We start from the raw sequence: 22,993 nt of genomic DNA, 5'->3' as shown, positions 1-22,993 counted from the left end.
TCCAGAACATTTTTGTCACCCCCACAAAGAAACTCCATACTCATTGGCTGTCACCCTGTTCTCCCTCCTTTCCTTTTCCCTGCATCCCCTCAACTTCCCAGCCCCAGGAAGCCACGAATGTGCTTTCTGTCTCTCTGGATTTGGCTGTTCAGGATAGTTCCTATACATGGAATCCTGCAATGCATGGCTTTTTGTTCTTTAGCTTGTTTCATCATATTTTCAAGGTTCACCTATATTCAAGCATGTATCAGAATTTCATTCCATTTTATGACTTAATACTATACCATTGTATGGATATGCCACACTTTGTTTATTCATTTATCAGTTGATAGACATTTGAGTTTTTTCTATTTTTTGGCCGCTACGAATAGTGCTGTTGTGAACATTCATATTTAAGTTTTTGTGCGGACATAGTTTTCAGTTCCCTTGGATGTAAACCCAGGAGCAGAGTTGCTGAGTCATTTAGTAACCCTGGGCTTACTGCTTTGAAGAACTGCCAAACTGTTGTCCAGAGCGGCTGCACCAGTTTCCCTTCCCATCGGCAGTGTAGGAGGGCTCCGATTCCTCCACATCCGCCCCAGGACTTGTTATACGGCTTTTATTTTGTCCATCCTAGTGGATGTGAAGTAGTATCTCTTGGGGGTTTTGATTTGCACTTCCCTAATAACTAATGGTGTCCTGATTTCCCATTAAGTGCACATGCCATGGAACCATGGTCCACATGCCCAAATGCTTCTCCTTTCTCCCACCTAAGAAAACTCAGCTCCAGGGCACTGTAGGCCAAAAGCAAACCCCAGATGCTGGCAACCATCAGGTGGTCCGGAGGACTTAGATTATTCACTTTAGAGAGCTGAGGAACAAAGCGCCAATACAGGAAGAGTTCCCTTCTCTTCGGTCTTCTGAAAAAAAGATTTCAAAAAGAGGAGAGTGGCATTCTGTAATTTTCAGGTAATTCAAAAGGAACCAGTCCTATCTGATTGACAGTCTCTATCTGATCATTACTGGAAGTTTTCAGTGCCTGGGAGAGCCATGATGTTGAGCATGGAGCTATGCGTTTATTGGGCTCTTGTCACAGAAGAAAGAAAAATTAATTAAATTACATAGGACAGGAGTCAGTAAACTTCTTTGTCTAAGTAAGAGATAGTGGGTCCTATGGCCTCTGCCGCAACTACTTAGTTCTGCCAGTGTAGCATGAAGCAGCCATAGACAACACATAAAAATGACTGGATGTAGAAATTAAAACGTAACTTACAAAAATAGGTGACAGGCTGGATTTGGCCTGGGGACCACAGTTTAATGACCCCTGCTCTAATGGATAGCCTTAAATTTGCTTTAAAGTAACTATATTCTGTCTTAAAGGTGACAGTGGCCGTGACTGTGAAAGTGTCCATTGGTTGGTTTTACTCTTCCTTTCCACAACCAGACCCTAGGACCAATTCGAGGTCTGGTAACTTGGTAACCAACCTCTTAGCGATTCACCTTGCGCCTGGTCATCTTTCCCACCAGAGGTGTGAGCAGAGCCTCAGGGGCCTGAATGCAGCGCCCCACCTCCCCGCTCCCCTGCTGCGGTCTGTAACGCTGTTCACTGAGCAGCCCTGTGGGGGTGCCTGAGTTACTGCGCCCCATCCTGCCCTCTGTCAGGATGATTGGATGTACTGGAATAGAGAGAACAGAATCAAGCCTTTCGATGCCAAGAATGAGACACAGGGCCATGTGAGACACCAGGGAAAAGGGGGCAAAGTCGTCTTCATATTGTATTGTTGTCGAAGAAGGACTTATAATGGATGTCACCCAAAAAAAGTATAAAGCTTTAGTTCCAGTAAATGGAAACAGTATTTAGGCTTGTTCAAGGGCCATCCAGTTGGCCAGCCTGCCCTGTGTCAGTAAATAACGTGGATGGACGTTAGGATTTAATGGGCTGCCATTTCCGTTCTGTAACACATCCCAGGCACACGGAAAAGCGTTTGGTGATTAAGTGCTGAATACTGTCTGTTGTGAAGACTTTTGGAACAGTGAACAGAGAAAAATAGCTTTCCTTCCAACAGCATGAAACATATGGTTTATTAATTTAACAAAACCTGTAGGAATCAAAACCACTTGATCTGATCATTTGATTTGATGACTTAATTAAAGTGACACTCACTGTACAATGTACCGAAAGCAGAGGAAGTGGTGGGGACACCAGTCTGCCTGTGGACCCTCCGGTCTCCTAAGCCAATGTCATGCTTCTTGGAAAATGGTCTTTGCTTCTGTTGATGGAGGGATGCCTTTTTGCCACATTTGCAATTCATGTTTTGGTGAAAGGCAGTTTTTAAGGCCGGGCCACCGTAGGAGAAAGCCTGAGGAAGGAGCCTCCTAAGTCAGCGTCCCCTGAGGAGCGCCTTGCGCTTTCACCCAGATTAGCTAAGAAGTAAACCTGCAGCTGCTTTGTCAAAGTTTGACATTGAAATCATGGTTTTCTGCTGTTTGGGGGGAAATATTAATGTTGTTCTATTTTCAGTATAATCATTCCCACTCACCAGATTAACGAGCCTGTGTTATTTTCTCCTAAAGGAAGCTCTGATAGGAGCACTTAATTCCTTTGTAGGCACCTGCTCCCAGAAACTCACCCCAGAAGTTATCTTGTTTCTTGCAGAAACTTTCAGCACAGAAAAGTGCCAGGAAAAACACACATTAATGCAGCCCCCGTGGAGTATTTTATACTTCCCCCTTTTAAAAATAACTATCATTTAGCTACTACTTTTTACCTTGAGAGTGGTTTAGAATGAAGGCAAAAAGTAGGACTGGCTTTAAGGTTGTCCAGATTTCTGGGTTCCTCATAGTTTTGAAGGTCATGCCATATTATAGCCAACATTTGTACATGCTCTAGCATCCCATGATTACTATACTTTTATGTAAATATATAAAGGGTTGGTGTAAGTTGCCTTTAATGACTGGCATAAGGTTGATTTCATAGACACTTCATGTGACATTAACTGCTTCGGCTTCATGTTCTGTAGCCGGTTAATTTCTTTTCGTCTGTCAGGCAGCCCCATCCACCACTGAAGGATTTCTTGGCTCCGGGCGCTGGCCTGAAGCACCTTGGTTAGGAGACTGCATGAGGGTTTTGTGTACCTGACGCTGTGCTAGCTCCTGCTGCGTGCATGTTTCACTTAATCCCCAAAACAACCTTTGTCAAGGCTCACTTTTTTTAAAATCCTGACCTGAGGATATATTTATTTATTTATTTATTTTTAGAGAGAGAGGAAGAGGGAGAGAGAGAAAGAGACAGGGGATCAAACCCACAACCTGGGTATGTGAGCTGACCGGGAAACGAACCTCCCTCCAACCTTTTGGTGTACAGGACCATGCTCCAACCAACCAAGCCACCTGGCTAGGGCAGAACTCACTTTCCATTTATCAAATATTTGTTGAACGTCTACTATGGCACTAGAAACAAGGGAAAGAGAAGAGTTCTTCATCGTGAGCCTACATTTTAGTGGTGAGGAAGAAATAAGTCAACCAATGTCAGAACTTCCGTGTTGTTCTGAGATCACATTAGATAGTGCACTAAGAGCGATAGAAGGTAAGAGACAGCAGGGAAGGGATCTGCCCTGGACAGGACAGGTGGGTATAGGGAGCCAGCCCTGCAGAATTCTTGGAGAGGTCATTTGCAAAGGCCCTGAGGCATGCGAACCAGCACAGAGAGATGGACAAGCAAGGGTGAAGTATGGGAAAGACTTTTCTTGCTAAGGATTTAAGGTTGTATTCTTACAGCAGTGGGGAGCAGAGCTATAGAATGATCTGAACAGGTTTTTAAACCCTCACTCTGTTATGTGAGGAGTGTTTGCAGAGGACCTGGTGTGGAATCTGCAAGACCAGCAGGAGGCTGATAGAAATATTCCAGGCAGGATGCCAGTGGTTGGATGCCGGTGATCCTGGCCAAGGTAGAAGTGATCCTTAGGGATGGATTTTACACTAGAGCCTCTGAGATTTTTAACAGTTTGGATGGAGGGTCATGGGGGTGCAAAGAGAGAAATGCAGTGTTATTGTTTCTCTAACAGATGAGGGGTCTGAGACCCAGAGAGGGCAAGTGATTATCCAGAATCTGTCAGCCAGGAAGTGACAGAGCTCAGTTGTGAACCAAGAACCTCTTATGTCCAAACGCAGCATTCTTTCAGTTTTCCCAGCAACTGCCAGTTCCAATGAATCCAGCACGGTGGCCTCTTTGTTTTGGATGTCTGCGGGTGGCTCAAACAGCACAGTTTATTACTCCTTCCCCAAATGAAGGAGCTTTACAACTAAACGTTCTTGCGGGGATAGGGTGCTCTTCCTAAAGATCAGGTTTATCTTTTTAAAAGGAATCAAGTCTTTATTTGCTTGGCTTGCTTTTGGCAGGTTAACTTGGGTGCTCAGGGCACAGGCTACTGTGGCCTTGACCATGGGTTCAGTCCCTGGGAGGGTCAATGCATCCCCTTGATCTGGACCATGGGAACTTCTAGCTGAAGACCTTCTGTATCTTTGGATCAACAGAGCCTAACAGAATGCCTAGGGCATAGAAGGTGTACAGTCGTTGTTCATTGAATGAATGAGTGCATGAATGAGTGAATGATAGACGAGACAATGTAAGACATTGGGTAAGAATATAGATTTTGGAGTTAAGCAAACCTGAACTCAAGTTCATGGTTTCCTTGTCTGTAAAATGGACATAATAATTACTGCTCCCTCCATGGCTTGTGGACCTTTAAGTGAATCAGTATAGGGAACATATATGACAGAGCCTGGGATATGAAAAGTAGTCTGCAAATAACTACTTTCTTGTATGTAGGTCAGCAGTAGCTTCTTTGTATGTTCAGAACAACCTGTTACATGTGACATGATCTTTGGAGAACACCTTTCAGAACAGGGGACCATGCTCTCTAACTAGTAGAAGTGCACAGCTAGCTTGTTAGAAATTGTTAAAACTTTTCCAGTGAAATCCACAATTATTAACGTGGTCTGCACATCCTGTCTCCCTCCCTGGCCTCACCTTGCACTTTACTTCCCTTGGCATCCCACCCTTCAGCCCGCCAGTCCCCTTCAGTCCCAGCTGGCTGCTACTTCTGCCTGGAAGGCCCCTGCCCCACCTCTGTGCCTAAACAGCCGCTCCCCAGCCTTCGCATCTCAGCTCCAGGGTCCCTTCCCCAGGGAAGTTTCCTGACGCCTTGGCCCAGCCCCTTTTGTCAAAACACCAGGGCTTTTCTCTTACAGCACTTATCACAGTTGGAATATGCGTTCATTTGTGTGATGTTTTTCTAATATCTAGCTCTCCCATCACACACATAAGCTCCACCAGGGGTGAGACTGTCTCGTTCTTTTTTGTTGGAATGGGAGTGTTCACTGTTAGCTCCTCAGTAAATATTGGATTGGATGGAGGGAGGGAGGAAGGGAGGGATGGGCGGACAGGTGGACTGAGCTCACCCACACATGCCACATGGCCAGGAATAAAAAGATTATTTTCACAAGAGGTGGCACAGTTGGGGCATTTGCGATCTAGCCCAGGCTGCGTGCTCTTGTGGGAGAGGGATGGCCAGGCATTTGGAGTAGGATTCCTCCTCACTCCCAGGGATCAGAGAGACTCCTGGGATTTGGGAAGCCATCTTCACTCTCACCATAAGCCATGTGGATGGAAGCATTCATCTCATAAAAGCATGGGGAGAGGGCTTTCCTCTCCATCCCAGGGAACAGCCACTCTGCCCCGCCTCACAGTAGAGAACGGAGGCGTGAACGTTGCAGGTGCTGGTGGCAGGATGCTCCCGGGCGGACCTGCTTTACGGCTGGGGAGCTATTGAACTGATATTTTTAACAGACGCCAAGGGCCGTCTGTCGTCTTCACACTATAAATATTACCCAATTACTTAATCCTCTTTGTCTCCAGGCAGGTTGGGCAGTTTGATCTTCAAGGTCGACTTAGCCACCTTCCTACGGCTGCAGCTTTCCTTTGCTCTAGAAAAATCTTCCTTAGATTGCGTTTATTTGTGGGCTCTTGGTGCCCATGAACAGCAGCCTGGGAATCAGCAGAGGCCAGCAGCACTCTTGCTCCCAGAGCAACTCGCTTCCCGTCTCTTGCTAAGTAGAACCCGCAGCCCGCGAAGCACAAGGCCACAAGGCGCGTGTCTCCCTGGAATCGCGGGAGGGGCGTAGCGGGAGACACACTGTCTCCCCGCTTCCTGCCCGTTATTCCAGACACGCGTTAGCTAAGGCTGCTTTTCTTCAGGGGCAGAACCCTTGCCTCTCTCCTCTCATAAGAAGCAGGCTCGCCCTGGCCGGGTGGCTCGGTTGGTTAGAGCGTCGTCTTGTGCACCAAAAGGTTTTAGGTTCGATCCCCGCTCACGCCACATACAGGAGGCAACCAGTCAATGTTTTTCTCTCACATCAGTGTTTCTGTGTGTGTGTGTGTGTGTGTGTGTGTCTGTCTGTCTGTCTGTCTGTCTCAAAATCAGTAAACATGTCCTCAGGAGAGAATATAAAGAAACACTCTCGTCTCATCTGCCCTGAGGCGTGAGATTCAAGTGAGAGTCAAAGACCATCTGTAAAGTGGGATCCCCTGTGGAGTTTTCTTGTCTTCTTCTCGGCACAGCTAGTGGTCGTCATGGTTGCTGGCATCACCCTTGTTCCCTCTCTGGACTGGTTTTGTGATTCCAAAGCACTGGCTTGGCTGTTTTGAGTGCGTTGGCTGTCTTGTTGAAAATCTATGCCTATGTCCTGAAAGCGCTGTCCATATGTCTGACACTAAGTGCTGACGGGTATCATCAAGTGCACGGTGCCCTGAGCTCTCCATGCTCCTGAGCTTACACCTGCAAAGGCTTCCGGGAAGGGAGGAGCCTTCTCAGGGAAGAGGGTAATAACCATTGAAAGCTGTGGGCTCTCACCAGCCAGCCAGAGCCCACGCTTCTCAGAGCACATGGACCCATACGCCGGAGGGCGAGTGACTGGTTCCTCCCAGGTGCTGCATAGGTGGTTCCCCACTAGGGCGCTGTTCATAGCCTGGTCTCTGCATACGAGTGGCAGGCCCCACTTTTCCTCTGGGTCCTCTAACAAGCCCAAGAGGAGCCGCTGGACACCAGTTCCCAGGTGTGGGAGACCCTGGAGCCATACTGTAGAGGACCATCCTTACCAAAAGACCAGCTGGTGCAGATTCCACATCTAGGGGGTCAGACCAAGGTTGGAATCCAAACAATGGAGCTCATCCTGAGGCCTCCCTGAACTAGAACTAATAACGGAGGCAGGTGCCAAAACTAAGTTGAATGTCAGGCAAGATCCAGGACACTCCTTTTCAATATATTAGGTACCAAGCCCCAGTGATACCTAATTCTAAGGGAAAAAAATATTTTAAGGACCAAATAGAAATCAACGAGGGTACCCTGACCTCTGTGTCATAATCAGTCAGTGGTTTAATGAGGCCTGGCTGACCCCGTCAGTGTGAGCCACTGATGATCCTTAGTGTGGCCATTGGGTTACTGATATAGACAGCTCCTGGGACCTTGGATCTGGGGTGGTGTTTAGGTAACAGTCTCAAGTTCCTGAGGGCAGCCTCCAAGTGACCCCTGTGTTTCTTCATGATAAACAGGCTGTAACATCATCTCAGGGGTGGGAAATAGGAGTCAGCCAGAGAAAACTCAGCTCCAGTACAAGGGTGCTGGGTATTTGCCCACCCTAGACCTGCGCCCTGGTCTCTGGTACAGTCCCTGAATTAGAGCCTAGTCTAGAGCAAGGGAGTGGGAGAAGGTGGAAGTTAAGAGGTACCACGTGGAAAGGATGCTGTGTTCAGTGAGAGAGGGAGACATCCACTTTGCCCTTTTGGCAGGAAATCACAGCATCTTCAATTTGATGGGGAGGGAGGACCCTAGGTTACATGGAACCCAGCCTTCCACCCACTATTCCAGAAGCAGCTGTCGTCAAGTAGGGCCGGGAAAACGCATCATTCTGAACTTTGCCACCTCCCTTAGCGCCAAGCCGAACAATGCATTTTCCTGCACAGGACATGGACACCTCCCATGGCCATTAATTCTCAGCGGAAGAGGGATATTGCATAGGAAAAAAGACTTTAAGGAGGTGGGAGAGGTCAGGAATAGTCTCACGTGGGAAAGTCAGCACAGCGTGTTTAGAGGACTGGAGAAAGGAATGTCCACTTCTGCCTTCCCAGCCAGGCTGCTGCTGTTGGATTTTGAGCGTGTGGCTCTGTTACATGCACAGTGGAGACAGCTGACGGGATAAGGGAGTTTTCCACCTTGCTGTCTTCCATGGCAGTCACTACACAGAGCACCTAGTACTCAGTCGTTGGCTGAGAAACAGAATTGCACACCAGGGCTTGTTCATGGAGTGGAGCGGATGCCGTCGGGTGGTGAGAGAAAACTCCACGAGTGTGGTAGGAAAACATTCTTCCTCCTGAGTAGGGAAATAGCCGCCTGTCCATCTCCTGTGTCTTCTTCCTCTATTTTCACACAGAACACTTCTCTTCTGACACTTCTGGTCACCAGATGTGTGAGGTTTTCCCCCCACCAAGCAATCCTCTGCAATACCAGCTGGGTGCCCTACAATTTAACTCAGTTCTGACACCATCTACATGGAGATAGTGTCAGATCCCACAGGTTAAAGCCTCAGTCCTACAAGACTCCTCCCACCCCACTTCCAAGGCCAATCACAAGTAATAGATCCCCAGGTTACCCGCAACTTCTGTTGACTTGGGTACAAATCTGAGGCTCCCACAGGTCCCCCTTTTGGTTCCACTAATTTGTTAGAATCGCTCACAGAACACAGGGAAACACAATTACCAATTGATTAAAAGATACAGATGAACAGCCAGATTGGAAGCTCCCTGAACCCCATACTGTTGGTATTATTATGGAAGCTTCGTCACGTAGGCATAATCAATTATTAACTCCATTTCCAGACTTTCTCCCCTCTCTAGAGAAGAGGGGCTGGGGGAGGCTGAAAATTCCAAGCTTCTGATCATGGCTTGGTTTTTCCAGAGACCAAGCATAATCCAGAAGCTATCCAGGAGCCTATATAGAATGATCTCCATAAAACAAAAGATGTTCCTTAGTGCTCTTATCACTGAGGAATCACAAGGGATTTAGGAGCCCTTTGTGAGGGACTGCGGACAAAGACCAAATATTAGAATAAGAGAAGACATACAAATAGCTAACAGGTACATGAAAAGAAGATACTCAACGTCATTAATCATCAGGGAAATGCAAATCAAAACCACAGTGAGCTATCGCCTCAGGCCTGTTAGAATGGCTATCATAAAAAAGACAAGAAATATCAAGTGTTGACAAGGATGTTGGTGGCAGTGCAAATTGTGCAGCCACTGTGGAAAACGGTGTGGAGGTTCCTCAGAAAATTAAAAGTAGAACTACCATATGATCCTTCAAATTCCACTTCTGGGTGTTCATTAGGAGGGCACAGAAACACTCAGAGATACCTGCACCCCAATGTTCACTGCAGCATTCGTGACCATAGCCAGGACACGGAAATAGCCTAGCTGTCCATGGATGGATGGATGGATGGATGGATGGATGGATGGATAGGTGGATAAAGAAATTGTGGTATATAAAATAGCATATTATTCAGTGATAAAAAAAAATAATGAAATCATGCCCTTTGCAACAACATAGATGGACCCAGAAGGTATTATGCTAAGTGAAATAAGTCAGGCAGAGAAAGACAAATACTGTAAGAGTTCTTTTATATGTGGAATCTAAAAACAAACAAGCTTATAGATAGAGAATTGGTTGGTGGGGATTAAGTGCTTGGTGGGTTTCCCTCTATGGGCTCTAATCTTCAGGAGGTCAAGAACCATGTCAACTTGTGCTCACCTTTAAGGCTCTTCCCTGGGCAGGGTCCTGGCATATAGCAGCAGGTCCTCAACAGGTATTTAACAGTAGCTACTTCTTACAGCACACTTCCCACACATCAGTCAGCAGGAGCTCACGTGTCATGCATTTATCCAAGACCACGCAGCTGGGATGTCCAGAACTGAAGTAGTCTGACGCACGAGTGAATACGTGGATGGATGACCCTCTTGGATCTCGGTCTCTAAAACAGACGTGATGACAGAGCCAGCAGCCCCACTGAATTACAGTGAGGATTTGATGATATAATTTGTGAAATGTGCTAACTCAGCCCCGAGCCAGGCTCAGGGACTTGTTACTATTGCTGTGTCAGCGCAGAATGGCACAGCGTGACGGCCTTGGGGGTGGTCAGCCTGCACCACTGCATATATTCCCAGCATCCCCGTGAGAGCCTGAGTGGCCGTGGGCTTAGTTTGCATTTCCAATAGGGGAGGATGGTGGTTAGGCTGTGTCCAGTTTTAGAGGGCCTTGAAGGAGTCGAAGGCTGTTCTGGAAATCGTCAAACCCTGCGCTCTCATCTGTCATTGAGAACAGAGAGGCTCGGGAGGGCAGAGAGGGAGTGGGAAGGAAGCTTTTTTGAGCAAAGGATCGTTAACCCACCGCAGAAGCCACGGACCTAAAGCTGCAGTAGATGCATAGCCCTGTGTGGGATGGTCTTCCTTCTGTAAGCACTTTGGCTCACCCTCCTGACAGCTTTACTCCCACCTTGCAGATAGGAAAACAGATGTGGGAGGTGTCTGTGGATGGAAGGCACACTACCCCCTCTGGTGTAGAATGTGACAGACTGGGTTCCAGCTCCAAACCCTCCTCCCCGCTGTGCCCTTGGTCAGCCCTGTGATGCGGTCTCTCTGGACACCAGTGTCCTCACTCATCTTTAATGGGGAGAGTTCTTGAAGCCACCCCCTGGATTCAGTTCTGTGTGCTAGGATCGTCTGAGAGAAATACATGGAGCCTGGTCCATGGCATGTCCCAGGCAGCTGGAAGCTCTAGCCAGATGCTGTTGGGTGCTGTAAATCCCCAGAAGGCTGGAGTGGGGTCCCACTGTGACCTCTTCCCTCCCCACCTGGTGCCCTTGCCCTGCACATTCCCTCTCCTGAGATCTCGGCAGGCGGGGGAGGGAGGCGACACCCAGAGCGCCACGATTCCGGGTTTGAAGGCCTACGTGGTCTGCTTTGGGGGATTTCGTGTTTACCTAGCCCTCTGTGATCCAGCCCTTCAAAGGGAGAAATCCTTCTCTGCTACCATTTCTTTGGAAGTTTCCCGTAAAGGACTCCATATTCAAGGGTCTTGTGAACTAAGCTGGGGTGATAAAGAAAAGACAGGGACTTGAGCTGTCTGAGGCAGGGCTGAGGACTGTTGCACATGAGTCGTTCCCGGCTGCCCTGAGGGCATGGTGCCCTGCCCGCTCTCGCTGTCGATCCCGTCTGCTGGCTCAGGCCAGGCTGGCCCGCCACCGCCCTGTGTGGTGTATGATGTCACACACAAACACACACGTTCCATTTTTGTTGACAAGCATTGTGAAATAGTGAATTGGCACCAAACTGCTGTGTTTGAGCAGTGCTATCTCTGACTTCTGGTCAATAATTGGCCTGTTGCCTCAGGTGTGAAATGGAGGCGGCAGGGTGCCCGGGAGGACCTTCAACTCCAAATAGTTTAAGGCACTTGGAAATTACTCTGCCTCCACACCGAATGGACCACCTTGGCCCAAATGAAGAGGAGTGCGGCGGGGTGGGGGAACCTCCCACGTACTGCGGAGCCACTGAGAAAACATCCCTGACAGTGATTTAGAGGTAGAGGGCCTTGGGTGCCCTGCTAGCAGCCTCTTCATTATTTAACAAAGTCTAGGATCACAATCGAAGGAGGTTCAGATGACGGCAGAAATTCTCAGGGCTACCTGGGCATCATCCGAGAGGCTGTAAGAAAAGCTGTCAGACACCAGTAGGGATGTAAGCCCGCGCGAGAAGGGGAAGGCTGGTGTTGGGAGCAACTCGCAGAGGGTATTGTTTGGAGAGCCTGCTGGGTGTGGCACTTCCCACATAGTATAGGCTTCAATTTTGTGCAAAGGGTATGTCAAGGTAACTGTCAGGCTGCCTGTGTTAGATGCAGTTTGCAGTGGGTGTTGGGCTCTGGCGGTGTGCCTGTGACGGGGTTCCTGGTGCTCATATAGACCAGGAGAAAGCTCACCTGGCCATGGGGGCCAGGCAGCTGTGGGTGAGGTGAACTGGGTAAAGGCAGGCAGTGGGGAGTGGTGGAGACTGAGGCAAATGTGAGCACCCACTCCCAGTCGAAGCTGCTCTGCTACCGCAGGCAACCACTGCCATGCGTGGATGCAGGCAGATGTAGAAGTCCAGCTTCATATGTAAAATATACCAATTTGTAAAACATCGCATGGGCCCAACAGCCTGTCCCTATGTGTGCCATCAGCCTCAGGCCCACTAATTCTGTCATTCTCAGCGCATCCTGTGAGGAGAATATTGCTGGGGACCAGCCACCCATTTTACAGATAACAGCCCAAGGGGTCTGTATGAGTCTGACTCCAGAGCCCACTCAGGTTATGCCAGCTTTCCCAATGGCTCGTGCTTTTGTCTGTTTTATGTTTGGAATTTTGAGGGAGTTTTATTTGAAGGAAGAGTTTCCGTCACTGAAAAAGTAGGCAGAACTTGCCAGCACAAGGCTCGCTGGTGTGCTGTCCACCTGGTTTCACATCTTTGAGGGACGTCTGGTCATCCTTCCTCCCCCAGCACTGAGCATGCTGGGGTTTCGTCACCTTCAAAGTCCAATGCTTTCTCTGACCAGCAAACGTCCCCGTGGTGAAGGCGTGAGGTCAAGGCTGGGACAGGCTCCTCACAGGGACTTGAGGCTCCTGAAGGTGCGCCCAGGGATGGATTGAGTAGTACCGATTGTGTAGATAGGAAGAGCAACATGTCTTCTCTCATTCCATCAGGGAAATCTGAGGCCCCATGCAGGTGGAGTGAAAAGGCCTGGTGCTCGCCCAGGGGTGCCCGACCTCGGTCAGGGAATGGCTGTGGACGGGCAGTGAGGACTCGATGTGATGGGCACTCTGAGGAGGGGCGCAGAGGAGACCTCTGAGGGGAAGCATGACATTCAGGTCGGATTGTGCCTTGGATTCGGGTGGGCTGCGGAGATGCAGAAATGAGAATGGAGAGCCACGAAGTCGAGATGTGGAGGGGTCACGTCCTACAAGGCCTGTGGACCAGAATAGGAGTGTGTTTTGTCACCCAGCATCCCTACGCTGAGCCAGTATTTGTTGAGAGCCCCCTCTGTGCCAGGTCTTGTTTCAGCATCACGGATCGTGTAGCAAACAACAAAAGTGGCCGACCTCACAAGCTCCCATTTCTAGTGGGCAGTTAGGTTGTTTATTACGGGTGGTCAGTGAAGTCAGGAATGTGGTTCCAGGCACAGCCTATGGGAGGGTCTGCGCTGCGTGCACGGGTGGGCCACAGGGTGCTGAGGGCAGAATTCAGCGCTAATGACACACGGTCAGGTCAAGGCATGGCTTCCCTTAATGTTCGAGGCCTGGTGTCAGCACACCCAGACTCACCCACCAGCACCACTGTCTACGTCCATTGCTAGGAATGGTTTTTACGTTTTAACAGTTGGACAAATCAGATGCAATGGGCTATTTAATACCACGTGACTAGCATATGAAATCGACGTGCAGTGCCCACGAGTAAAGTTTGGTTGGAGCACAGCCACCCGTTTTGCATACACGTTGCCTGGTCTGCTTTGTGCACAGTTGAGTATTTGTGACAGAGACTGTATGCCCCACAAAACGGGAAATATTTACTACTGGCCCTTGACAGAAAATGTTGGCCAGCCCTGCTCTAAGTCCTCGTAGTGCTCCGCCAGTGCCTCCTCCAAGTCCGCCAGACAGCTCCTCCCTCAGAAGGTGATGGAGGGAGATGGCAGAGAGAGAGAGGAGTTTCTGTTCTTCCTGCTTGGCCCATAGGTCTGGATGTGGCTCCTCAGCCTCAGACCCCTGGCCTGCAGCTCTGATGTGCTGTCTGGGACAGACATGGTTCTGTGGAGGCCCCTGGGGTACTGAATTCCTATCCTGGTATGTGGTCCTGATAGAGGGAGACCAGACCTGCCTCCTTTGTGAGCTCAACTCAGTGCTTCTGGTACACTGAGACCGTGGAACTCTGTCCCTTCATTCAAAGCAGGGGCACCAGGCTCCGTTCACTGACAAGGAAATTTCTCCGTGACTTACTGAGCAGAACACACGGCAGCAATAAAAATTCAGTGGGGCTGTAACACGTCACCCCACTTACATCAGGTTGTATGTCTGTGCCTTTACACATGTAGGAAGGGGTACCTGGATGCTGACTCCCCAGAAGGTTCACAGGACTTACCCCTGGGTGCTGGAATTTGGGGTGATTTTTTAAAACTTCCTTCTTACTTTTTTATGTACTACTTGGGTTTCTTTTTCAAAACATTAGCATGAATCACCTTAATCAGCAAAGAAAACCCAGCTATTTTAATTTCAAAGACTAAATAAAAGTGGTTGCCTCTGCATGTGGGTGACAGAATTATTTATGTGGTGACGTGCAGCCATTAGTGGTACCTGCGTCCCGGTACAGCTCTCCACTAATTGGAACAGGAATGAAGGCCTCGGAACGAGGGGGTAAGTGAGAATACGGCAGGAGGTAAGGGGACAGAGAGGTCGGGAAATCTGACACGGCCATCACTGCGAGGGACAGGAGCTTCCAGTGTATAAATCTTTGTTCATTATTGACATCTGGAAAGGTGGGGGTGCAGGTCTTCTGACTTTCCCCCTGCTCTATGCTATCTTGAGAAACTCAACGTTTGGGGGCGTTTTAAATGGTATGTTAGTGCCACCTAGTGTCCGCAGTGCCGTTTCACCCCTCTCCCCGCGGAAGCCTCCATGCACGCTCTGTGTGTGATGTCCCTGCTCCGGTGGCATTGTGTGGCAGGCAGCGCCATGCCTCGGGGTTCTTTGGGGCAGTGGGGATGCCTCATTAATTTATCCCTTCCTTCCCGTCTCAGTCACACAGAGCGGAGCTCTCCGGCTGCGGCGCGATTTGGCAGTTGAAGAGCGAAAGGATGCCTCCCTGTCAGAACCAATCTCCTCTTTTCTCCAGCAGCCAGCTCTGTAAAGCAGGGCCCGTGCTTGAGGCAGGGTTGCCATCCTGCTCCCCAGGGCGGCTTGGGCTTGGGGCTCTTGGGGAGGCTGGCCGTGCTGGGCTCCTGGGAGACGGCACAACCACGCCGTGGCCCCTGGCTCACCTGCAGCGTGGCTCACCTCCGCTCAAAGCCTGAGTGCCGTCATCGCTCCAACCTCAGTCTAGAACCTGCTCCCACCTGCCTGGTCTGTCGGCCGCAGCCTCAGCCCCTCCTCCCAGGCCTCCCCCCTCCACCCCGGCCCCTCCAGGTTCTGTGCGCAGCTGAAGCGCAGGGATCTCTGTAAAGTGCAGGCCTGCTTGTGTCGTTCTCTGTTCAGATCGTCCCAGCGTCCTCCAGGTGCCCTTAGGATGAAGACCAGAATTTTCAGCGGGGCCTCCGCGTTCTCCCTCAGCTACACTGGGCACTGTTTCCTCCCTGCCTTTTGCGCCCGATCCAGGCCTGCTGGCCTCCCTTCAGTCCCTCAGGCCTCTCCCTCCTGTGGTCCCTTGGCCTGCCCTCCTCTCTTCCCCTGACTCACCTCCCAGGGGTGCCTTCCTCAGTCTTCCCTGGGCCCGTGGCCTGGGTCTGACCCTCCGGTACTGTGCTTGGACAGCGTCGAGTACCTCTCCTCCCCTCCATCCATCCCATCCAGACGAGCAACATCAGCTCCACATGTGGGATCCTTTGGTGAATCCCGTCTCCCCATTTAGACCAGTGGTCCAGGGGATATTTGGCATTACTGGGGACATTATTGATTGTTATAGTTTGCAGGGGGTGCTCCTGGCATCTAGCGGGTGAAGACCAGGGATGCTGCTAAACACCCTACAACGCACAAGACAGCCCCCAAGAGCAAACAATCTGGCCCCAAAAGTCAATAGTACCAAGGTTGAGAACCCCGGCCCTGGACTCTGAGCCCAGTGGAAGCAGGAACCCCAACTACTGGGAAAGCACATTTGGAAGCAAAATGTCACTATTAAAGGCTGATTTGATATTCTCAGCCCTTTCATAGGTAGATGTAGAACCACATGACCCTTCAAACCTGCTGGCCACAGGAATAGAGAGGAGGGTGGGCCTGACTTTTCCATGTCCGCATCAAGGTAATTATTACAGGTCAGAGAAAGCCATCCCTTTTATTTGTGCCTTTGCTTTAAACTTATTTAATGTCTCATTTTAAATTGTATTTACTCTGATCTATTTACAATAAAATTGGATCTACAATTTTAGTTCACTGGGACACCCTGCAGGTCAAATGGCCTGGCTTCTGCAAAAAGTCATCAAGGGGAGAAGGCCAGACGTCTGTGCTAGGCTGTGCTAGTTCAAGGCGCCCTGGCCAGTGTGTTTAAACAATCTTTTGGAGACATTTGGAGACATTTGAATATGGACCGTGCATCAGATAGTATTATTGATTTAATGTTTGTTTTCTTATGTATGATTGTGGAATTAGGGTATTTGTCTTAGCTCCTGTTGCTATAACAAACTACCATAGTCTGGGTGGCTTAGAAACAACAGAAATTTGTTTCTCGCAGTCCTGGAGGCCGGGAAGTCCAAGGTAAGGCCCAGTAGGTTCCCCGCCTGGTGAGAGCTCGCCTCCTGGTTCGCAGTGCGGCTCCCCACTGTCCTCATGCTGAGAAGGGGCAGGGAGCTCGCTGGGGCTCTTTTATAAGGACACTGATCCCATTCATGAAGGCTCCACTCTCATGACCTAATCCCTTGCCAAAGGCCCCACCTCCACAGACCATGACATTTGGGATTAGGCTTCAACATACGAATTTGGGGGGACAAACCATCCAGCCTCTTGCACTCAGATGTGAGAATATCCTTACTCCTAGGAGATGCAGGGTGGAAAATTAAGGAGTGAGTGTCAGGATGTCTGTGACTGCTGCTGAAGGCTTAGCAGGAGAACGGCTGTGTGTGTGTCGTGTACAAAGAGAGAGCGAGGAGAGAGGTGGCAAAACATTGATGGGCAGATTCAGGTGAAGGGAGTGGGGGTGTTCTGTGTGCCTCCGTCAGGAGTTCGAGGCGGGGCTCTGAGGACGCGGGGCAGACCTGTGGGTGGCGCGTTGTGCTGGGAGCCCGCTGAGCTCGCTGTGTGTCTTTAGTCTGCAGCTCTCCGCCCATCCACATGAAGGTGCAGCCCCTGAACCAGACGGCGCTGCAGGTGTCCTGGAGCCAGCCGGAGACCATCTACCACCCGCCCATCATTAACTACATGATCTCCTACAGCTGGACCAAGAACGAAGACGAGAAGGAGAAGACGTTTACCAAGGACAGCGACAAAGACTTGGTAAAAGTCGGGGTGCCTGCTCCCCTTGCAGTTTGGAGAGGGGTCCTCACCACGTCTCTCTGCCAGGCACTGCAGGCGGACTTTCTGTCCCCTCAACGCCACGCTGCCACCGCTCTGCCTCCCCGCAGGGGCCCCCGGCGTGGGCTGTGGCCAAGCCTGCCTGGGCCCCCTCCACCCTCACACCTGCTGGCCATTGCCACCCGGGAAAGCTGGTTAATTTCTTTATAATTGGGCCCTTTAAAATCGACTCCTTTGTCTTTCATTCGTATAGACACAGAAAGCTTCTGTTAAGCCCTTTGCATCCAATAGGATTGTTGTAAATATTAACTGCTGTGTGCATGAGCCACAGGTCCCGGCGCCTGGGAAGCACTGTGTGAGCAGCAGTTATTATTGCTACAGTTATTCCTCCCCTTTCTCTTCCTGCTGCTACTGTCCCCCCCACCAGGCAGCTGCCCGCTGTCCCCACACTCCCTTTCCCATCTGATCCGGATCCGCCTCACCCATCCCTGCCTGCTGGATCCCTGTGACCCCTGTCCCCCGACCCTCAGACATCTGACCTCACTGTGAGCTACATGCCCAGCTCCACATTTCTTCTTAAAATTTGCATAAAATGTGTAGTGGCCAACACCCAGCAAAGCCATTGAGATCAGATGTTTGCAGAAGCGTCTCCCCCCTGGGAAAGCAAACCCTCCAACAGGCACTAGTCTTCACGTCTTCACACAGAACTCAGAGTGGCGCCTTTGGGTTTGAAAGCCTGCGCTTTTATCATTAATCAAAGGCAGGCTTTGGAATAATGAAATCCATGATTGTGTGTGCACATGAGAAATGCAGTCGCAGAGTGGGGTTCTTAATGACGGCGATCACTTTTTCCCCTCCCAGGGCGAGTCCCCCGGGGCCCATTCAATCGGTGATGGAAGAATACTTTCTGTATTCCTTAGATGAAGATCCTTTAGCTTCGTTTTCATTTATATCTTCCATTTCCCCACCAGACGTTGTTATCTGGGTCACATTAGGGGATGATGAGCTTCATGAAACGAGAGGAATCTCCGGAAAATCCCCCAAGGTTGTGATGTATTTTAACCTTTCGGTTGTCACCACTGGAAGCCCACAGGGATTTTCTTCCTGGAGGAGAGGTGGCTGCCGCGTTAATCAGCAGAGACTGCGTAGGCACTTAGGCGGTTTCCTGTTCTAAGTGAAAAATAATTAAACACGCCAAGATGAATAGATGCTGGCTTGCCGTGAACCTAATAAATCCCCGCGCAGATGGCGCGGAGACTTTGCTCTAACAGAAGACGGGGTCAGGGGTTCAGAGAGCGAGGCATGAATTCGGTTCAGAGAGAGAGTGATGCAGAGGAAACGCGCTTTGACGGCAAGTGCTTTTCCGTAGGAATGTCTAGAGGTGCTTAGTTTCTCTGGGGACACACAATTTTCTTAATTCCTCAGGAAGTCAGGCGCACTTAGCGGCACGAAAACTGTCCTCCAGCTGAGGGTGACCGTGGCCCGGAAACCTAAGTCATGTTTAACGGTGGCGCGGCCGTTTGCGGGGCACGCGCCCTCCCGCATCCTCACTTCAGGCCCGGGCCGGGCGTTACTGCGGCCTCTCCAAGAGGGAGAGGTGAGGCCGAAAGTGAGCCAGGGTGCGGCCGCCTGCTGCTGTCCCCGGAGCCGTTCCTCGCAGGCGTGGCCACGGCCCCGTTCATGCCCGTCGGTCAGAGGTCTCCAGTCGCTGCAGCGGGAGAGCCCGCCCGGTGGTTGAGCTCCCAAGGCTGCTTTTGATACTTGGCCCAGAACCCGTTTCAGGGACGACACCTCATCCATTAGGGGTCTTTGAAATCGGCTGCTTTTGTTTGTTTCTGCACAAAGCAGGCGCGGTCTGCTTTTTAGGTACTTTCTCTTTTCTCAGTTTTGAAGACTCTTGGAATAAAGCTTTGAGGAATGAGAGCCTGGATTTAGCAGGTGTCTAATGACTGGGGATTGGCAAACTTTTTCTAGAAAGGGCCAGATAGTAAAGATTTTAGGGTTTACGGGACATGACCTGTAAGGTCACTGTGGCAACAACTCAGCCCTGCCATGGTAGGGTGAAAGCTGCCATAGGCAGCATGGAAAGGAATGAGGGTCCCAGTAAAACTTTATTTACAAAAACAGACGGGGCCAGATTTGGACTGTGAGCTGGGGCTGGCTGGCCCTGTATTAGACCAGGGCCATTCTTTCCATCGCATGTTGTGGGCTACATATGAACAGATTTGCCAGGCTGTGTCATCTGGCTTTCACAAGGACCCTGCGAGGTAGCTGTTTCTCTCCCCATTTTACGCGGGAAGGCAGCAGAGGCCAAAGACACTGAGCACCTGGCTCAGGATCACAGCCTGTGAGTGGGGGAAAGGCTGCATCTAACCTTACCTGACCTCCAGCCGGGTATCCTTCCTGGCATCGTGCCCCATATTACCCATGGTCGAGGTATGGCGAGGCCTTTAAACTGCAGATCTTGCTGCTGATGTTTTAAACTCTGCGTGGCTCTGGAAATTTGGTGCACTTGCTAATTCCAGAGGCCGTCTAGGGCAAATAATTACAGTCTAGAAGGTAGATTAGTGAAGAGAGGTAGACTCACAAGTATAAAGAGGGCTGAAGGCGCAGTCCAGGCCTCAGCCAGGAGAGTCCGGGCTGGTTTTGTTACCTCTCACCCTGTATATTTCCCTGTTGAAAGCAGACTCCAGGCCAGGTTCTTTCTGACCGCTCCTTCCTTTCAGAGCAGGTCTTTGGTCCGCGGGAGCATCACGCCTGTCGGCTGTGCGTGGCCACACAAGCCTGAGAACGGTGCTCTGCATCGCTTTAGATTTGGCTTAGAAGGTGGGTGTGCACTGGCCTCCGGGCCTGCTCACTGCTTTTCTCACTTCACCTGCAGAAAGCCACCATCAGCCACGTCTCACCGGACAGCCTTTACCTGTTCCGCGTCCAGGCCGTGTGCCGGAACGACATGCGCAGCGACTTCAGCCAGACCATGCTCTTTCAAGGTGAGGCCGGGATGCTGCAGACCCCCTCCCCCCAGTCTGTGTGTTTTTCCCATGCAGGTGCTTGGACAGAAGAAAACAAGCCTTGGCTAAGGCTCTGTGGGGCTTCAAATCACAATGGGAGCCTCAGGGATTTAGGCCTGTTGTTTAGGTCGGGGGTTTCATAGGCCAGAAGAGGGGAGGCAGAGCAGAGTGGTGACTGTTACTATACTTGTTTGTCTGACGCTGTATCAGACCACAGAGTCCCCGCTGGGATTTCTAGCGTGATCCAAAAACTAGGGCCCAGCAGACACAGCTCCCCCTTCCAGCTGGCAGGACCCTTCAGCATCTTGAGAAATAGGATTTGTTCCTGCTGATTTGGGGGATTGGCAGAAAGTTCTAGGGCCAGGACTAGGGTGAGGCACCTAGGTGCAAAACTTAAAGGGCTGCAAAAAACTCAATAATCAAGACATATGAAATTTTAATGGAATATTTTTAAAAAGCAAAGTCAATTCAAAAAAATTCATGAACAACATAATAGAATTTTAAATAAAGTTGGGATCCACTCTGTCTTACTTGCCCTAACCCAACAACTTCCAACTGGTGTGCCGGAGAGTTTTTAAATCATGCGGCACCTGACTGTTTAGTCAGGGGCACTGACCTCTTTTCCCTTAGATTGTCGAATAAAAAGATGACAACAAACAACCCAGCAGTGGCTGTCCTGTGTGATGAAGCAAAAATATGCTGATTTTCCTTGTCAGATTGGCAAAAATATAATACATTTTTTGGTGTGCTGCAGAATTTTAGTAATTAGTTTGTGTGTGCCCTGAGATGAAAAAGGTTGAAAATCACTGCGCTAACCCAACTCCAGCCCTAGTTCCAATGAAATTTTATTTACAAAACCAGGCCACCAGCCTATGGGACTTGGTTTTGTGATGTGTGCTGAGACCAGCGTGGAGGGATCAGGGCGTCAGCTTCCCTCTGCAGGACCGAGGCCCTCCCTGAGGAGGGTCTCCTCTTCCTGGGTCCTCAGTTTCAGGGAAACCTCCCTACCAGGCAGTGGTTCTCCACCTTTTGAGTTATGTATCTGGTGAAGGCTTTTTCCTAGAAAATGCCAAAACTGAGCATACAACTTCAGGACCCCTACTACAGTGTGTAGTTCCAGCAGCAGCTGCATCTGAAGCCTGTGAGAAATGCACATTCAGGGCCCCCCAGATCGGTCACCTCAGCATCTCTGAGGGTGGGGCCCAGGAGTCTGAGTCTTAACCAGAGAGCCCGGTGACTGGCAGGCACAATGAACACAGAAGTCCTGGTTGAGAACTGAGGCCCTGGAATGAGGGTCCCAAGTTTGAGTCCTGGCCGCACATAGTATTTCTGCAGTTCTGAGAATTTTTATTAACTTTCCTAAGCTTCAGTTTCACAGTCCAAAATGTGGCCATATTAATTGTACCAACCTCCCAGCGTCCTTATAGAACGGCATGGGGTGATGCATGCTAAGCAATTCGCATAGTGTCTGGCACCGACTATAAATATCCCCTTATATTAGGTTAGATTTAAAAAGTCATAAATGATGAACCCAGGGTAAGAAGCCCTCCAGCCTAGATTCCCTCCAAGGCTCCCTTCCAGCTCTATAATTCTGCATTTAGTGTTTAAGTATTCTTTGCTAATGTCCACATTATCTCACCCTTCCATTTAAACTAATTGAAATGAGCATGCTGTATGCTTTTCACAAATAAATCATGCACCGTGTCCACTCATGTTCTGCCCCTTTGCCAGCGTTGAGGAGGGACCGCAGTCTCGAGGCCAGGTCTGTGCCAGCCCAGGGGAGCAAGAACAGGAGGCCAGAGTGGGCGCTGGCTGAGGCCAGGGCCCTGGACACATATATCATGATCAGGTCTCCCGTGTGCTCCAACCAGGAGCCTGGGAGCCATAGAACTGCCTTTCCTGACTAATGGGCCCCCGAGCTTGCTGGCTTCTGCATGGACTTTGAAAAATTAAATGTTTGTAATGTAATGTAATTCAAAAAGGCCTTGTCAGCTATAAATTCTAAGCATGGGATATTTAAAATGTCTGATCACAGGGACTTGTTGAAAATGGCTGGTGTCTCGTTTGTCTGTAGACTTCCTTTGTTCAGAGGTGGACATGAGTTCACAAACTTTATGTGTTGTGTTTGTCCCCATATGTTGACAAAGGGCACGGACCCTTTTCTCCTCCCCACAATGGCTTCAGCATCTGCCCTGCAGCCTCCAGTGAAAACTAAATCTTAGTGGAGGAAGCTAGCTTACCTTTTCTGGTGAGCAGTAGAGGCCAGGGCACAAAACTAACTCTTAGGAATTAAGTTTTAGCGGGGAAAGGAGAAAAGCTTAGAGAATTAGGTTTCTGAGTGATAACTTTTACCTCTGACTTGGGAGCATGAGGAAGCCATAGGGAATATTTACCTTATCATAGTAAATATACCAGTATTTACATTCTATATAAATATGTCACATTTACCTTACTGTGATAAATATAATAGTAATAGTAGCAAGCAGTAGCTGTGGAGTGAATCACAGTTACAGAGCGTTTGCCCATAAGTTATTTTATCTGACCTCGTGGCAGCTGGTAATGCAGGTGTTATTTACAGAAGGGAAATGGCGTTTGAGGCAGGTGAGTGAGTACCTGTGAGAAATCACTTGGCTACGAAGCTGGGTCTGGATTCCTTATTT

The 22,993-nt window shown here is 49.8% G+C and overlaps 1 protein-coding gene across 4 annotated transcripts in view; it reads left to right on the top strand.

The window, feature by feature from the left end:
• Window positions 1-22,993, top strand: part of PTPRG (protein tyrosine phosphatase receptor type G) — a 640,558-nt gene that overhangs the window by 526,543 nt on the left and 91,022 nt on the right. For all 4 annotated transcript variants that reach the window (XM_081160462.1, XM_081160461.1, XM_081160464.1 and 1 more), the window contains exons 9-10: window positions 17,120-17,304; window positions 20,204-20,312. In XM_081160462.1, coding sequence (XP_081016588.1) covers window positions 17,120-17,304; window positions 20,204-20,312 — 294 coding nt within the window. The remainder of the gene's footprint in view (window positions 1-17,119; window positions 17,305-20,203; window positions 20,313-22,993) is intronic.

The sequence above is a fragment of the Miniopterus schreibersii genome, assembly GCF_964146895.1.
Source record: "Miniopterus schreibersii genome assembly, chromosome: 15".
NCBI classification, from domain to species: domain Eukaryota; kingdom Metazoa; phylum Chordata; class Mammalia; order Chiroptera; family Miniopteridae; genus Miniopterus; species Miniopterus schreibersii.
Note: the sequence above shows the minus strand (reverse complement) of the source record. Positions and strands in the feature narration are given on the sequence as shown.